The 16921-nt window shown below is 50.8% G+C and overlaps 1 protein-coding gene across 2 annotated transcripts in view; it reads left to right on the forward strand.

Moving 5' to 3' along the window:
• SPTB (spectrin beta, erythrocytic) overlaps positions 1-16921 on the forward strand; it is a 129561-nt gene that overhangs the window by 78399 nt on the left and 34241 nt on the right. For both annotated transcript variants that reach the window (XM_058429419.1, XM_058429420.1), the window contains exons 6-18: positions 212-292; positions 646-761; positions 1178-1290; positions 2110-2297; positions 4194-4311; positions 5310-5468; positions 6385-6687; positions 7387-7537; positions 8130-9000; positions 10142-10279; positions 14839-15595; positions 16040-16242; positions 16356-16446. In XM_058429419.1, coding sequence (XP_058285402.1) covers positions 212-292; positions 646-761; positions 1178-1290; positions 2110-2297; positions 4194-4311; positions 5310-5468; positions 6385-6687; positions 7387-7537; positions 8130-9000; positions 10142-10279; positions 14839-15595; positions 16040-16242; positions 16356-16446 — 3289 coding nt within the window. The remainder of the gene's footprint in view (positions 1-211; positions 293-645; positions 762-1177; positions 1291-2109; positions 2298-4193; positions 4312-5309; positions 5469-6384; positions 6688-7386; positions 7538-8129; positions 9001-10141; positions 10280-14838; positions 15596-16039; positions 16243-16355; positions 16447-16921) is intronic.

Genomic DNA, 16921 nt, shown 5'->3' on the forward strand with positions numbered 1-16921 from the left:
AAGTTGCCTGCAGGCAGACTGGGGGGTCTGTGTGGTGTTCACATCTGATGGGGGAGCCTCTGTGTGTGGTTAGCTGCTGCCCCCTCTTGGTGACCTGGCTCAAGAAAGGACAGTTCCATTTCTCTCCTGGTATATTGGCCGTCAGTTTGTACACTTGTTTGGGACTACAAAAAATCTAATTCTTAGCTCTTACTGTTTCTCTTGGATGCAGCTACCCTCATGTCAATGTCACCAACTTTACCTCCAGCTGGAAGGATGGCTTGGCCTTTAATGCCCTGATACACAAGCACCGGTAAGAGGGAGGGGACAGCCATGGGGACTGACTGAGATAGCCTCCCTGGGAATATTTGGATACATTGCACTTAACATGGAGTCACAGAAATGTGACTTCCGCTGTTCCTTCTCCTCTCCCCTTCAGCACCCCATAGCACCCTCACTTTCCTTAAATCCCAGCATGCCTGCCGCCCACCTCCCTCATGTGCCAAGGCTCACACTTGCCCCCTCTCCTCTGCTCCCGTCTCCTCCTTTCACTCCTCCTGCCTGACCACCTCCCTGCCTCTGTACAGTGTCTGCTTTATGCTAGGGCTGCCCTGCTGGCGGGGATGCTGTAGTCACTCCCTTTTCACAGTCCAATTTTGTCCCCAGGCCCGACCTGATCGACTTTGATAAGCTGAAGGACTCCAATGCCCGGCACAACCTGGAGCACGCATTCGATGTGGCTGAGCGCCAACTGGGCATCATCCCGCTCCTCGACCCCGAAGGTGAGCCACACCCACCCCTGCCAGCGTTTGCTGCAGCGATGGGGGGTGCACTCGCTGTGCTAGAGGAGCTCAGCCACCAGGGCTTCTGGAGGCCGGCCCAGGTGCTGGGCAAGCTGTGGGCACAGTGAGGGGCAGTGGCCAGGCCAGGCACTGCTCTGGGCCTGCTTCTCTGCTCCATGCTGGTTCCCATGCCTGCCTGGTCTGTTTGGAGATGGACTTTGGATCCTTCTTCTTTTCTTCTTTTGTGATTTGTGGTTCTAAAATGGATTTCATCACACTCTTCCATTCTTGCTCTGTTGGTTGTCACTTGGTGCCTGTCGTTGAACTTGATGCTGGAGGAATGGGGAATAAATCCTCTGAGCCTGACTTTCCTGGCTTCCAGTTTGGTCCTGAGAGTACACCCTTTTCCCTAACAGATGTCTTTACGGAAAACCCTGATGAGAAATCCATCATCACCTATGTGGTGGCGTTTTACCACTACTTCTCCAAGATGAAGGTGCTGGCAGTGGAGGGCAAGCGTGTTGGCAAGGTACAAGCTGTTTTGGAACCAAAGTGTCACTCTTCCCGTTTGTCAGGTCCAGACAGAGTGGCCCCCTTTCCAACCAAAGGAAGGGTGAAGAGTACAGCTCACCCACCCCCCAACATCCTCTAAAGCTGACCTTGGCAGCATTGATGGCTCCTGAACTGAATTCCAAAGCAGGTTGATGGTCTGTCCTGAAAGGTACCACAGCCGGCTGCTCTGTACCTGGCGAACACCTGGTCCACCTGACACCCATGTCTCATGGACATTCCCACAGGAACCCTCCAGGCTTTTATGTGGTTTGTTTATTGTGATTGCAGACCTCTTAGGCACCCACAGTGTACCAAAAACTCACCCATCAGTATAGACCCTCATGCCAGATTCCTTTCCTCTGCTAGATCCTTAGCTCCTCGAGTATAGGTACCATTTCTCATTCAGCTCTGTGCCTCGTGTTTAGTAAAGACAATGGCTGGCAGCCTTTGACTCCTCATGAACATTTAAAAATAAACAAAACCCTGGCCCCCTAGTGGCTGGCATCCTGGCACAGCAAGTTTACCAATCTTCTCTAGCACTGGGGAGGGGAGCTGCTCCCAATCCTTAACAGGCCAGCTCGCTGCCGATTGGCAAGAGGAGGGCTTCGCCCACTTCCAGTCCACTCCTTCTGCCCTACCAACACGCTTGGGCTCAGGGAACAAACCCAGCCTAGAGCACTCCAGGGCTTAGGAGGTGGGAGCCCCATTTCGGGGCACCTTGATTGTGGTCCTCATTGGTATCCTCAATGGTGGTGTTGCCCTTCTGATGAGAATAAGTAAGAAGGTGATTCCTTAGGTTATTGACCATGCCATTGAGACTGAGAAGATGATTGAAAAGTACAGCGGGCTAGCCTCAGACCTGCTCACCTGGATCGAGCAGACCATCACTGTCCTGAACAGCCGCAAGTTTGCCAACTCGCTGACGGGCGTCCAGCAGCAGCTGCAGGCCTTCAGCACCTACCGCACCGTGGAGAAGCCGCCCAAGTAAGGGCCCTGGCACATGGGAGGGTGGTCCTCAGTGGCTGGGAAACTGACCACCAAAAGGTAGAGCCAGGTTCTGGGCCTTATGAAGTGTGTCCACGAGGCACACCCTCGAGATTAGAGAGCTGCACATGTGTCACCTGCCTCGTGCCCCTCTTCACCACTCTTCTCCCAAGCCATCAGCTTAGAGAAACCAGCATTGATGAGAAACCTCGACTCACGACCAAAGACAGTGGCTTCTCCCAGATATCCCTGAGGAGGAACAGGAGGGAAATCATAGGCTTCTGAGTCTCTTTGAAGAACCCAGGCTGGAAAGCTCCTCTCTGGTCTGCCACTGAGCTGTGGGCTTGTTTTCTGATGATGACCTCTGTGCTCTCAGCCCCTGAGCTCTCTGCATGGGGCCTTATGGATCATCAAGTTCATCCTTCTTTTCCTCTCCCATCTGTCACTGCTCAGCAACAGAGCACTTAGCGTGCTTCTCAGGACCTCTGCCCCACCCTCGTGTGTGCAGAGCCTGTGTGCATATGCTTACACACATGTGCATGCAAACAACCATGCACACACATGCATACCTGCATACACATAACCATGCATACACACAACTGTGCACCCATGAACATGCATGCACACACAACCATACACATACAACCGTGCACTCATACACATACACATAACTATACATGCATTTGTGTGTGCACACACAACTATGCACCCATGCACATATATATGCACACACAACCACATGTACAAATGCACATACATATATACAACCATGCATGTGCACACACACACAAAGATGCACACATACACACAGGGCATTCCAGCTTATCTGGCATTAGCTTGTCCAGATCCTCTGAAACAGGCTTCTAGCTCATTGGTAGTACCTTCTGCTCTGTTCTTTCCCACATCCCCCACACTCTCCATTCATGACTCTCAAATGGGGAAAGGTGAAATGCTGAGTCTAGGATATACTATAAACAAATATCTGGTTTCTAGTCTGACAGTAACCCATTTCTGAAGCCCTAAATCCAGTACAGTTAGCATCCTCTGTGAGTCTACCAGTCACTGCACACAGAGGTGTTATCTCTTGGCTGTGTAGACAGTGCTTCATGGTCACAGTTCTCTTAAGTGCCTGTGAGCACTGAGATCCATTAGGCTGGGCTCAGGGTGGGGACCTTGCATATAGCTGATCCTTGACTGCCAGGTCAAGGATGCAGAAATGGGTGGGCACTTAGGTACATGCAGAAATGTGGAAGTACCTGATACCTGGAGCCTGTACCCCATATGCTAGACACCGATCCTGCTGCCAATTCTTGTCTCCTACACCTACAATCCTCTCAGAGCCCAGCCTTTCCTGCCTTCTGGGAAGCATCTGGCTTGTAGGACTTGTCAGGAGATCTGGCTCATTAGGACCTGGGTGAAAGCTGTTTTCAGTGCAGGATGCTCTCCCACAGAAAATGCTGCTTCTGGGGTTTTATTGACTCACTTAATAAGAAACTGACCAGAGAGCTAGTAAGAAGCCCTCGTCGCTTGCAGAACAGAGAAGGGTTTTTTTATTTTTTTTTGTATTGATCCGTAAAACTTGATATTTACAGGAATTACCAGAATACCTCAGCTTCCCATGTAGAAGCAAATGATAAATGCTGTGGTGGCCATTGTGTTTTCTCTGGTTTATATTGTAAAGACCCAAACCCCTATTAGATCTCAGTTGGTGAGAAGGATAGATGTTTTAACAGGTAAGCAGACCTATAGATTCTCTTTAGTTTTTCTGTGTTTTTAAGGGAAATATGCTTTGCTATCTACGCTTCAACATGCCACAGTTCCGTGTTGACTTCAGCAAAAAAAAAAATTGGCCATGAGATCTTAACACCAGTCTTCCTACTTCTGTTTTCTTGACAGGTTTCAAGAGAAGGGGAATCTGGAAGTTCTACTTTTTACCATCCAGTCCCGGATGAGAGCCAACAATCAGAAAGTGTACACACCCCACGATGGGAAACTAGTGTCTGACATCAACAGGGTACCACAGCATTTTCCATTATGCATTGACAGTGGATTGATTGAATTCCCGATAAGGACACAGTGAATAGTCATTGGACCAGATTAAACCATGCCACTTTCTTTGATGTTATTAATCCACATGTTGACTTTTTAGGGGAGTTATCTGAACCTGGTTCTGAGGGGTCAGACTCTACTCCCCCACCCTCCTTCAATCCCCCTGTTCAGATGCCCTGCATCCCTGAGTCCTTTTTTTTTTTTTTTTTTGGAGACAGGGTGTCACTCTGTCACCCAGGTGGCAGTGCAGTGGCACAATCACAGCTCACTGCAGCCTCGTCCTCCCGGGCTCAAGTGATCCTCCCACCTCAGCCTCAGTAGCTGGGACTGTAGGCGTGCACCACCACACCTGGCTAAATGTTATATTTTTTATAGAGGCAGAGTCTGGCAATGTTGCCTAGGCTGGTTTTGAACTGGGCTCAAACAATCCTCCCACCTTGGCCTCCCAATGTGCTGAGGTTACACGTGTGAGCCACAACACCCAGCCTCCGAGTCCATTTTTTTGGAGCCAGTTTTGTAGCCTATCCTCTGTAGAACCTTGAGTTTGTCTTTGAAGATGGAATATTAACTACTTATAACCAAAGGGAAATGCCTATGACATTTCAGAGGCTTGGAGGCTTACCACCACCTGGCAGTTCATATTGAACGGAGGTAGCCATTAGTCAATAAGAACTTACTGAGCATCCAGAGAGGTGAAAAACACTATTTTGGGCCAAGAGTCTAAGGCAGGTTTAGGGGAAGAGGGAAGTGAGACTCATGAGTGGTGCCCTCTGAATCTTCGATGGGCCCAGACATGAAAGCCAAAAGGCTTTTATTGATCTTTAACCTGCTACCACGTCACCCAAGAGCATCAGGCTGTACCTTGATTCCAGAAATCACTCAGTGTTGGGTAAAAGAGGTGGAGCCCCCAAACTGAGGCATTTCTCTTGTGCCCCAAGAATTCTCATTCCACCCTTCGTGCAGGCCTGGGAAAGCCTGGAGGAAGCTGAGTATCAGCGGGAGCTGGCCTTGAGAAATGAGCTCATTCGGCAGGAGAAGCTAGAGCAACTGGCCCGGCGCTTTGACCGGAAGGCTGCAATGAGAGAGACCTGGCTCAATGAAAACCAGCGCCTTGTGGCCCAGGTAATGAGGGACATGCTTTGGGTGACAGGAGAGGGGACATTCTTCAGAGCCCCCAGCTCTTGGCTGGGCTGGAGTCCAAGCTGGCTTCTCACAGCCTCTCCTCATGCCTTGCAGCACAGCTCCCCCGTGATCCGGTGGATCAAGATTTGCATCTGGGGAGGAGCTCTCCGGGATTTATTAAACCTTATTTTTAGGAAAGAGCCTTGGAGTCTAGAACTGGCCACTGAAGTTGTCTTATGTGGGCTGTAGTGTCAGCTACAGCTGGGGTTTGAGTTAATGTTAAATTGTGGTTTTCGGGGGATATGGTAAAATCATAGACTGCACCTTGTCTGTGTCGGGCATGCCTTTTGGACTCTGGCCTCTGGTGCTGTGACATAATTCTAGCTAAGAATTGACCCCAGGGCTGATTCTTCATCAGAGCATCTGTTCCCTCTCACTTAGAGCTTGGAATCAAATTAGTTTCTGTCCAGAAAGGGGGCAACAAGTATTCTGAGAGCACTGGAGAGTGTATGCGCACCCCAGATAGCATGTGAATAAACCATCTGTTTGCTGGTGCATGGGTTTCTGAGTGAGAAGCAGCCCCTTCCTGCCCAAAATCCAACAGGTCCACTCGAGGCATGTGGGAAGTGCCAGCGGGCTGCCAAGGGGCTCCATTAGTAACACGCAGGCTGCATCTCCCACGCGGGTGTCACGGGGAGTAAAATCATGAACTTGTCTTAGAGGCTCTTGTGAGACATTAATTTTTGGAACTTGGGTCTGATAAGACAGGCTGCAAAAGGAAGGCAGAACTAGCTGCTTCTTGGGAATGTGCTTTCCCATCTAGCACTGGTTCTGAAGGGAGCTGCCCTTTCCCTGAATTTGGGGATGAGCCCCTGGGTGTCTGACTGAGCTGCCTGTTTTTCTCCCCGTGGGGCAGGATAACTTTGGGTATGACCTGGCAGCTGTGGAGGCCGCCAAGAAGAAGCACGAGGCCATCGAGACTGACACGGCTGCCTACGAGGAGCGGGTGAGAGCCCTGGAGGACCTGGCTCAGGAGCTGGAGAAAGAGAACTACCATGACCAGAAGCGCATCACGGCCCGCAAGGACAATATACTGCGCCTGTGGAGCTACCTGCAGGAGCTGCTGCGCTCCCGGCGCCAGAGGCTCGAGACCACCCTGGCGCTGCAGAAGCTCTTCCAGGACATGCTGCACAGCATCGACTGGATGGATGAGATCAAGGTGGGCCCTGGGGGCCGCCCCCTGCCATGCCCTGCAGCGCTCACCTCGGGTCTCAGTGGCCCTGCAGTTAGCATAGGCTTCCTTAGACACCTCCCCGCCAGTCATATCTCTGAGGCAGCAGAGTGTCTGGCTGCACCTACCTCTCTGCCTCTTGGTCCACTCTGCTCCAGCGGGTGATACCAGCCCAGGTCCATGGTACCCTGGTGACCGAGAACTCTTGGGTTTGTGGCAGCACCGGTGCCAACCTTCAGGGCCTTGAAGAGACAGACATTAATCAGGAACCTGGAGAATCAAACTCTTAGTAATTACAATTTGACTCTGGTTAGAGTCAAACTGCCCAACGTAAGGGCAACCTCTCCTCTCTCTCTGCCACAGTGGGTCTCAGCTGAGGACACACATCAGACTGCCCCTGGAGCTTTGTGAAAATACACATGGCCAGGCCCCAACCCTGAGACCGATGCCGTAGATGAGTGTGGGGCTTGAGCATCTGTAAGATGTTCTATGGATGATGCCGATGGGCACCCCCAGGAGGCACTCCCCCTCTGGAGCTTCTTCCATCCTCAGCAGCAGCCCTTTTCTGGCTGCATTCGGCTCACCCTTGCTCGGATACTAGAGACATTCCCTTTGCAGGGGTCTCTTCTCCTAATGCGTAGGTCTCTTCACTTCTCCTCGTTTCGTTTCTGCTGTTCTCTTTGCCAGGCTCACCTCTTGTCTGCTGAGTTTGGGAAGCACTTGTTGGAGGTTGAAGACCTGCTACAGAAGCACAAGTTGATGGAAGCTGACATTGCCATCCAAGGGGACAAAGTGAAGGCCATCACTGCAGCCACCCTGAAGTTCACCGAGGGGAAAGGTGAGACCAAGTCTGTCTCCCCTTTTGAGTCTTCCAATGCCAGAGCCTCACCTCTGGCCTAACACCCCAACTTGGATAAATCTCCTGGAACCAACTTTAAAGTTCTGTTACTTTCATCAAGTAATGGTCCAAGAAAGAAGCTTGAGGGACAGCCAAACTCTAGAGAGCAGGCAACTACTTCGATAACCTATAATCACCAAGGAGGCACCCTCTGTCCTTCATTCTCCTTGCTGGTTCAAGTTATGGCTGAGACAGTTTAGGTTTCCAGATTCTTGTTTTAAATAAGAGACCTCACTGCCTCTTTCAAGAATGACCTTGAAATTTTTTTAATTAATTAAAAAAATTATGTTGTACATTTCTATTAAGAACTAACCCCACTTTTTATCTTCCTTAACCCTGAAGTTCAGTGGGAAATAATTATAAAGAATCTGTCCACTCTCTGAGCAACTGGGACCCCCCTGCATCCAACCCCAAAGCCCCAGTGACATGGCAGCTTCAGGGTTGTGTAGTTCCAACCTGGCAGCTTATCTGAAGCGTGCGCATAAATGAAGCCCATCCCCCACTTTGTCCTCCTTCCCCCTATTTCTTCCAGGGTACCAGCCTTGTGACCCCCAGGTCATCCAGGACCGCATCAGCCACCTGGAGCAGTGCTTTGAGGAGCTGAGCAACATGGCAGCTGGGCGGAAGGCCCAACTGGAGCAGTCCAAACGACTCTGGAAGTTCTTCTGGGAGATGGATGAGGCTGAGAGCTGGATCAAGGAGAAGGAGCAGATCTATTCTTCCCTAGACTATGGCAAAGACCTGACCAGTGTGCTCATCTTACAGCGCAAGCACAAGGCCTTTGAGGACGAGCTCCGTGGGCTGGATGCTCACCTGGAGCAGATCTTCCAGGAGGCTCATGGCATGGTTGCACGCAAGCAGTTTGGGCACCCGCAGATCGAGGCCCGCGTCAAGGAGGTGTCGGCTCAGTGGGACCAGCTGAAGGAGCTGGCTGCCTTCTGCAAGAAGAACCTCCAGGATGCTGAGAACTTTTTCCAGTTCCAGGGCGATGCGGATGACCTGAAGGCTTGGCTGCAAGACGCCCACCGGCTGCTCTCTGGTGAAGATGTGGGGCAGGACGAAGGGGCCACGCGGGCCCTGGGGAAAAAGCACAAGGACTTCCTGGAGGAGCTGGAGGAGAGCCGTGGGGTGATGGAGCACCTGCAGCAGCAGGCCCAGGGATTCCCTGAAGAGTTTCGGGATTCCCCGGATGTGACCCATCGGCTGCAGGCCCTGCAGGAGCTCTACCAACAGGTGGTGGCCCAGGCAGACCTACGTCAACAGAGGCTGCAGGAAGCCCTGGACCTGTACACGGTGTTCGGGGAGACAGACGCCTGTGAGCTGTGGATGGGAGAGAAGGAGAAGTGGCTAGCCGAGATGGAAATGCCAGACACCCTGGAGGACCTGGAGGTCGTGCAGCACAGGTCAGAGTTAATTCATCTTTTCCTCACCTCCCTGTACCCAGGCCTGGGCACCATCTCCCACCTAGTTTGGTAATAGTCTCTGGATCAGCAAAGGTCTCTTTGAGAGGCCCTGGGATGCCCTTTGTTGCAAAGTCCTGGCATTGGGAGTCATAAGTTCTATTCTGGCTCTGTGGCCTGGGGTACTTCACCCTTTGGGGCCTTGTGTTCCTCAAACAAAGGGAATTTATCTAGTCCAGTTATTCAATTATTTTTCAGCAATAGCAGTCTTTGCTCAGATGAATTGTGTATGGAACCCCCAGGTCACACAGAGGAAAAATGGAGCTACTCTGGAGAAGGAGGTTGAGAGGCCAGGACCCTGCCAGCTCTAGCTTTCTGCGGCAGTCCTTAAGCCAGGAGACTCTGAGGGGCCACAGAGAGAATTTGCAAACCCCCTGTCTGCAAGGCCACTCTCACCCCTGGTGTTCTGATTTTATCAGCATCCCAGATAATGAGGCATGCCCCTAGTCTGTGCAGCATCTCAGCAGCTGAAGCACAGAATTCAGGGAGTCAGGAGAAGGGGAGGCCGCTCTCTGGAACAGTGCCAAGGTGGTGCTGCACTGATGCTGGAGAGTACTGGGCTCTTACCCTAGAAGGATCAGCCTTCAGAACCACAAATTCCTCCCGACCACCACCCCAGCAGCTTTTCCTTAACTTACCCAGGAATGGAGCACCTGGCTGGAAAGGGTATCTTTTGGGTTGAGATGTCAAGACATTGGACTCAGAGTCCAAAAGCAACAGCCGGAAGAGCAGAGGCCTGGAAGGTGGCCCTTGTGACAATTGACATCCCCCACACAAATACACAGTAACCTCTCTTCAGCCCTCCCTCCCCTTCATATGTCTCTGTTGAGCCAGAAGCCCATGTAGGAAGTAACTGGCTCTCTCCCGGCCTGTTCCAGGCGATGCTAACTCATGAAATCAAACCCATGAACCAGAAAGGAGGGCCAGCATATCTGTTTTCTTCCTCCTGCCTCACCTGGGCAAATGGTTTAGGCAGTGGAAGGAGAAAGCAAGAGCTACATGTTCTGGAGACTGGGGGTGCCACTGGCAAGGAAATGTCTGCTGCCGCCTCACCCATCCTCATATTTTCCTCTGCCCATATCAGGTTCGACATCCTGGACCAGGAGATGAAGACTTTGATGACTCAGATTGATGGTGTGAACCTCGCTGCCAACAGCTTGGTAGAGAGTGGCCACCCACGCAGCAGGGAGGTGAAGCGGTACCAGGACCATCTGAACACCAGGTGGGGTGTGGGTAGGGCATGGGGCGGGGTGTGGGTAGGGCATGGTGTGTCTCAACATCTGACACACTGCTGGGGGCCAGGCCCAAAATTTAGTCCACCTAATATGCACCAACACTTCTATACCCTCAACATTCCTGTCTTTTTTTTTTTTTTTTTTTTTTTTTTTGTTGAGACAGAGCCTTGCTCTTTTACCCAGACTGGAGTGCAGTGGTGTGATATCGGCTCACTGCAACTTCCACCTCCCAGGTTCAAGCTATTCTTGTGCCTCAGCCTCCCAAGTAGCTGGGATTACAGCCGTGCGATACGATGCCTGGCTAGTTTTTGTATTTTTAGTAGAGACGGGGTTTCACCACGTTGGCCAGGCTGGTCTCATTCCTGGCCTCAAGCGATCTGCCCACCTCGGCCTCCCAAAGTGCTGAGATTACAGGCATAAGCCACCACGCCCCCACCGACATTCCTGTCTGTCTCAGCCACGATCCCCTTCCCAGTAGTACTGGAGCTGTAGCAGCAAGGAGGAATGATCGAGGAACAGCCCAGGGAGAGAGAGAGATGAGTCCTGGGAGGCTCAAATGCTGTGCCTGGGGAGGGCAGGTGTATGTATGTGTGATGGAGGACACATCCCAAGTGCGCCCAAACTTAGAATCAGGCCATATGCTTCTCATGCTATATTTCCCTGGACATTCTTGGGCAGAGAAAATTGCTTTCTGAGAGCTCTTAAGTACTGTCCATAAAATAATGCTCCTGCCTCTGCCAAATGCAGTATCGATAATGAGGCTGGCTTGAATGAAGAGGAGAATTAGCAGGGAGGCTTAAGCAAGCTTTGTGGCCAGAACAAAAAACAGGCCCCGAGGAGCCTTTAGAGAGAGGGTGCTTTCAGTGTGGGGTGAAATCGCCATGAGTTCCTGGAGGATCTTTGAGGACACCGCAAATGCCTGCATTCCCTGTCTTTACCCTGGGTCCTGCACATGCAATGCCACGTGTTCACCACCTCCCCATTACCCCAGCCCCTTCCCCACACTTGTGCCTGAGCGTTGCTCTGCCTGAGGCAATCTGGGAGGTGGGCCTAGGGAAGACTCCATTGTAAAGAAAGGGATCAGCACAGTGGAGACTTCACTGGGGGCCTAAGGGGAGGCAGCGATGACGGGAATTCTTTAGAGCCACTAGAATGGGATGATTGTCTTAGCAGCCCAAGCTGGAGAGTGCGGTTCAGGAGATTCCTTTGTCAATCTGATGTTTTATAAAGGAAGAGAATACCTCTTCCCTCTTCTTTCGCCTTGTAGGTAATGAGTTTGTGTGTGTTGGTGGGTAGGAGGTGGTAGAGATTATTGCAATTGCTGCATAATTGAGGAAACTGGAGCAGGTCTAAACCAGAGAAACTTCCTGAGAGGAACAACTCATCACCTCAACAATGAACTATAGTCTGAGAATGTTTATCTTTACAGACCCCTAAAACAGGCCCCATCCCCAAGTGAAAAATATCAAGGTACCAGCCATCCTTAAGTGAGAAAAAAACCTGAGGCATGAAATTAAATTTGAGAGTTGAAAGGGATCTGAGAAGTCACCCAGTCTAGCCAGTGATGGGGAACTCACTCCCTCACCCTGCAGTCTATCTCATTTTTGGGCAACTCTCTTTGGTTAAAAAGTTTGCTCTTCCATTGAGTGGAAATCTGCCTCCTTGAAATGTCTACATACCGATTCTGGCTCTGCCCTTGAGAGATGTCAAACTTATCCTGGTTCCTCTTCCGTGTATAGCTTTTCAATTATTTTTCAGAACAATGCCCATTCTATACCTCCACTCCCAGTGTCGCCTCGTGCCTCTGCGGTTCTTTCCCTCAGGGTGCATTCTCCCTCCCTCTACATATTGTAAATCCTGTCTCTGCATGGGCCAGTCCAAGTCACTTGCTTTCCAGTTTTCCAGATGAAAAGCCATCTTTTCCTCCTTTGTACTGGTTTTCAGCTTCACATCCTATCTTATATTCTAATTATTTTTGTCCCCAAGGACTTTCCTACTAGACTATGTAAGCAAATGAAGACCTGTATCTATTTATATTGCCCAAGGGCTTTGCACACCTAATACATTTTTGGGATTCCTGCTGTTTGGAATATTATTTTCCTAGCTATGCCCTTGGCTTACTCTTTTTATTCAGGTCTCAGCTCAAATGTCAGCTTATTGGCATGGCTTCCACTGACCACCCCATTGAAAGCAGCACATCCTTCCTCTCAATGACCCCCTTGGCCTCTATGTTGTTACCTTCTTTTATTTTTTCTTTGCACTTATCACCACTTGATGGATTATAGACTTGTTTATGTCTCTAATCACTTGAATGAAAGCAAGGACTTTGCATTGTTCTTTATTAATTAATTAATTTTTTATAGAGACAGAATCTCACTCCGTTACCCAGGCTGGAGTACAGTGGTGCAATTTTGGCTCACTGCAGGCTCAGCATCCCAGGCTCAAGTGTCTCCCATCTCAGTCTCCTGAGTAGCTAATGCTACAGATGCACACTACTATACCCAGCTAATTTTTTGTTTTTTTTTGTAGAGATGAGGTCTCACTGTGTTTCTCAGGCTGGTCTTGAACTCCCGGGCTCAAGAGATCCTCCGGCCTCAGCCTCCCAAATTGCTGTGATTTACAGCTGTGAGCCACTGAGCCCAGCCTGCATAGTTCTTTGCCATATCCCTAGTGCCTAGGTCAGTGTCTGCCACAAGGCAACTGAGAGTTGCTTGATAAATGCTTAGTACATGAGTGAACTGGGAAAAAACTAAAATTTTTCTGCCAAGCTTATGTGTGAGTCATTCAAACACTTGATGAATGTGTGATCATTTTTCACCATATGCATTCCAGTTGAAGAAAAACCTGGCCCAGGACCAAACCTGGACTCTTGGTGTTACCTGACCAGTGCTAACTAGAGTGGCTCTATCAACCTCCTCCATCTCAAAGACAATGCAGTGGAGGGGGGAAAGTGTAGGTTTGGGAAGCAGACTAGACCCAAGCTCCAGTGCATCTTCATGTGGCCTCCACCCAATGGCTACAGTGAGGCCACTCCAGTAAAGGCCTGGAAAATCACTATGGGGCCTCTTGCCTGGGGACACAGCCAGACCCTCTCCCAGGAGCACTTCCCTGTCAATTCCAGGGGTTTCAAACAAACTTGGAGAAAACCTCTTGATTTCCCAGCCTTAGAGCACCATCTGTGTGCCAGACAGGCATGGAATCCCCAGAGCACGGGGTCTTCATGGTCTGGGATGGGAGCCGAGAAATCTGCAGGCTCTCTCTCCTCTCTCGTATCCCTGGTCTCTCCCAGCCTGTCTCTTATATCTCTCTGCAGACCTTTCAAATCACACTGGCTGCTGTTATCACACCTTGAATGCACAACAGCGCCCTCTGCCCAGTCCATCTCCTAGTCCGTCAGTCTCCATCCCCTGAGGCAGAGGACAAAGATGAATGAGAGACTTGGTCCCATCCTTTAATTGATCACTCCAGTGGAGGCACTGGGGGTGTGTTCACTGACTGGGGCTTTGCGTCCAGTGATGGGTTGTGTGGAGGTCATGTGAGCAACTGTCACCCCGTTGCTCCTTCCAGCTCCCTTAATCCTCCTCTCTGCCTGTTAGGTGCTGTGCACATGAAACTTTATGCTATGTTATTTGTGAGCTTGTCTGAATATTTCTCTAAATCATACATCCCACAGGGCAACGTCTGGTTATGTCTGTATTCTCCCAAAGGCCAACAAAATGCCTTATACCCCTGTGGGTGTTCGAGAAAGATGGGTTCGATTAGAGAATGAGCATTCAGCCTGCAAATTACAGTGATGCAGAGTGAGTGAACCTAGGCCCACGGGCAGTGTCCCTAGTGGTCTGGCCTGGCTGATGGGCAGCTCTTTGAAAGAGGCTTATTGTGTACTACAGACTGACCCCAGGCCCCCAGGCATCCACCAGACCTTAGCACATTTCTGTATTTCATAGCAACACTGCGCTCGAAGGTTAAGATTTTGTTAGTCATTTAAATTATCATCACAGCTTATTCCTCCTCATTCTCTTCTTCCCTCTCCTCTTCTTCCTCTTCTTTTTAACCAGGGCGTCTTTTCTCTTAGATCCAAGGTGATCTTTTTCAGTCCCTAGGAGACTTTGCATGTGGCCTTGGGCATTTACATGGTTCCTCTAGGGCAGCTGGGGACCCTGTGTCCTGAAGCATTCTTGAAGTTAATTTGAGCCTTTTAATGATTTTGATATTTCATAAACTCTGGGGAAATCGTATATTTGCCTGAAATCCAACTACATGCATAGGCTTTGCTTTCATGTTCCTTTACTTATGGTTGGAATCACATCATTAATTGCCCCGTGCTGATCAAAAGGTCGAATTGACAGTTATATATGTCTTGAGTAAAATTGGATAAGTGAATTTTGCTCATCTACACTTTGTTGGGTAGATTTTTTTTTCTTTTTATCATACAAAGTCTGTGGGGGGAGACTTGCGGGAACTGTGGGAAGGGGTCAGGGTCTCCTATGGGAAAAGCTAAGGGAGAAGGTGTCTCTCTCCTCCGGGCTGTGTCCCCATCCGGCAGGTGGCAGGCATTCCAGACCCTGGTGTCGAAGCGGCGGGAGGCTGTGGACTCAGCCCTCCGAGTGCACAACTACTGCGTGGATTGCGAGGAGACCAGCAAGTGGATCATGGACAAGACAAAGGTAGTGGAGTCCACAAAAGACCTGGGGCGGGACCTGGCAGGTGTCATCGCCATCCAGCGGAAGTTGTCAGGGCTGGAGCGCGACGTGGCCGCCATCCAGGCCCGTGTGGATGCCCTGGAGCGTGAGTCCCAGCAGCTGATGGATTCGCACCCTGAGCAGAAGGAGGACATTGGTCAGTGGCAAAAACACTTGGAGGAGCTGTGGCAGGGCCTGCAGCAAGCCCTGCAGGGCCAGGAGGACTTGCTGGGGGAAGTCAGCCAGCTGCAGGCATTCCTGCAGGATCTGGATGACTTCCAGGCCTGGCTCTCCATCACCCAGAAGGCTGTGGCCTCTGAGGACATGCCCGAATCCCTCCCAGAGGCTGAGCAGCTCCTGCAGCAGCATGCAGGTATCAAGGATGAGATTGACAGGCACCAAGACAGCTACCAGCGTGTTAAGGAGTCTGGGGAGAAAGTGATCCAAGGCCAGACGGACCCAGAGTATCTGCTTCTGGGCCAGCGGCTGGAGGGCCTGGATACTGGCTGGGATGCCCTGGGCAGGATGTGGGAGAGCCGCAGCCACACCCTTGCTCAGTGCCTTGGCTTCCAGGAGTTCCAGAAAGATGCCAAGCAGGCTGAAGCCATCCTCAGCAATCAGGTATTCAGGGCTGGGACAGGCGGGTCTCTCAGGGCAGTAGCTCTTGTGGTGAGTCCACAAAAGTGCCATAAGGCTCAGGGACCACATTACTCTTGTCTTGTACTCTGTATTCACTCATGGGGGAAATCTTTGTTTCTCATTAGGTGCCTTTTCCAGCCTTGTGTCCCAAACTACACCTTGTTCTTGGGTCTGTCAGAGGCTAGAGAAGCGCATTTTGCCCTGGGTGGTTAGCCTTCCATGTGGCTTTAGGCACACTGTTTGTTGCGTGCCCCTGGGGTAGGGGTGGGGGCAAGGCCTGGGGAGTAGTGCCTCCTCCCTGTACTACTCTAGGGGGCTCATTCATACCGTGGCCTGTGTGGCTGCACGTGGTGCTCCTGCTTGGTAGGTGTGCTCATCACCTCCTCCGTGTGTCTTCATGCCTTGTCTGGAAACTTGTTCCAACAGGAATACACTCTGGCTCACTTGGAGCCCCCAGACTCCCTGGAAGCTGCAGAGGCTGGGATCCGGAAGTTTGAGGATTTCTTGGGGTCTATGGAGAACAACCGGGATAAGGTCTTGAGTCCTGTGGACTCTGGAAACAAGCTGGTAGCTGAGGGAAACCTATACTCAGACAAGATCAAGGAGAAGGTGCAGCTGATTGAGGACAGGTACTCCTGGGCCCCAGGGCCACGAGGCCCCCAGAGCCACACGGGGGTAGTGGTACCATGCAAGGACCCCAAGCTCGGCACTATTGTGACTGTGCTTTTGGCTTCCTTTCCAGGCACAGGAAGAACAATGAGAAGGCCCAGGAGGCCTCTGTCCTACTGAGAGACAACCTGGAGCTACAGAACTTCCTCCAAAACTGCCAGGAGGTGAGGTTCCAGCAAGGAGCGGCTGCTTTCCTGGAGATTCCTTTCTAGAAGCAGAGTGCCCTCAAGGCGGGAAGTCTACAGGGATCCCTTCTAGCTCAAGAGCTGTGGGATTCCATGAGTGGGGACCTCTGGGTACTTAATTGGGTCATCCTCTAGAATCTTCAGTTGCACTATTTTTTTTTTTTTCTTCAAATCTGAAAAGTCATCTTTAACCTGCCAAGTCTAAGCCAGAGTTTCTTAAGAGTAGTCTAGGAACAGTCTATTTTAGAATCACCTAGGACCCAGTCTGGGCCAGCTTCAAGGATGTGTGACCTGTGTCACACCCTGTGCTTAGCTTAGAAGGGCCCTGGGCTCAGTTTAATGCTCTACTCTTGCCATCTTGAAATTCTTCATGCTTTTGAACAACTCCATTTTGTACTGGGCCCTGCAGATTATGGAGCCAGTACTGGTCCTAGTTAAAGCAGACCCCTGGGTC

This window comes from Hylobates moloch, unplaced genomic scaffold (genome assembly GCF_009828535.3).
Source record: "Hylobates moloch isolate HMO894 unplaced genomic scaffold, HMol_V3 SCAFFOLD_16, whole genome shotgun sequence".
Taxonomy (NCBI): domain Eukaryota; kingdom Metazoa; phylum Chordata; class Mammalia; order Primates; family Hylobatidae; genus Hylobates; species Hylobates moloch.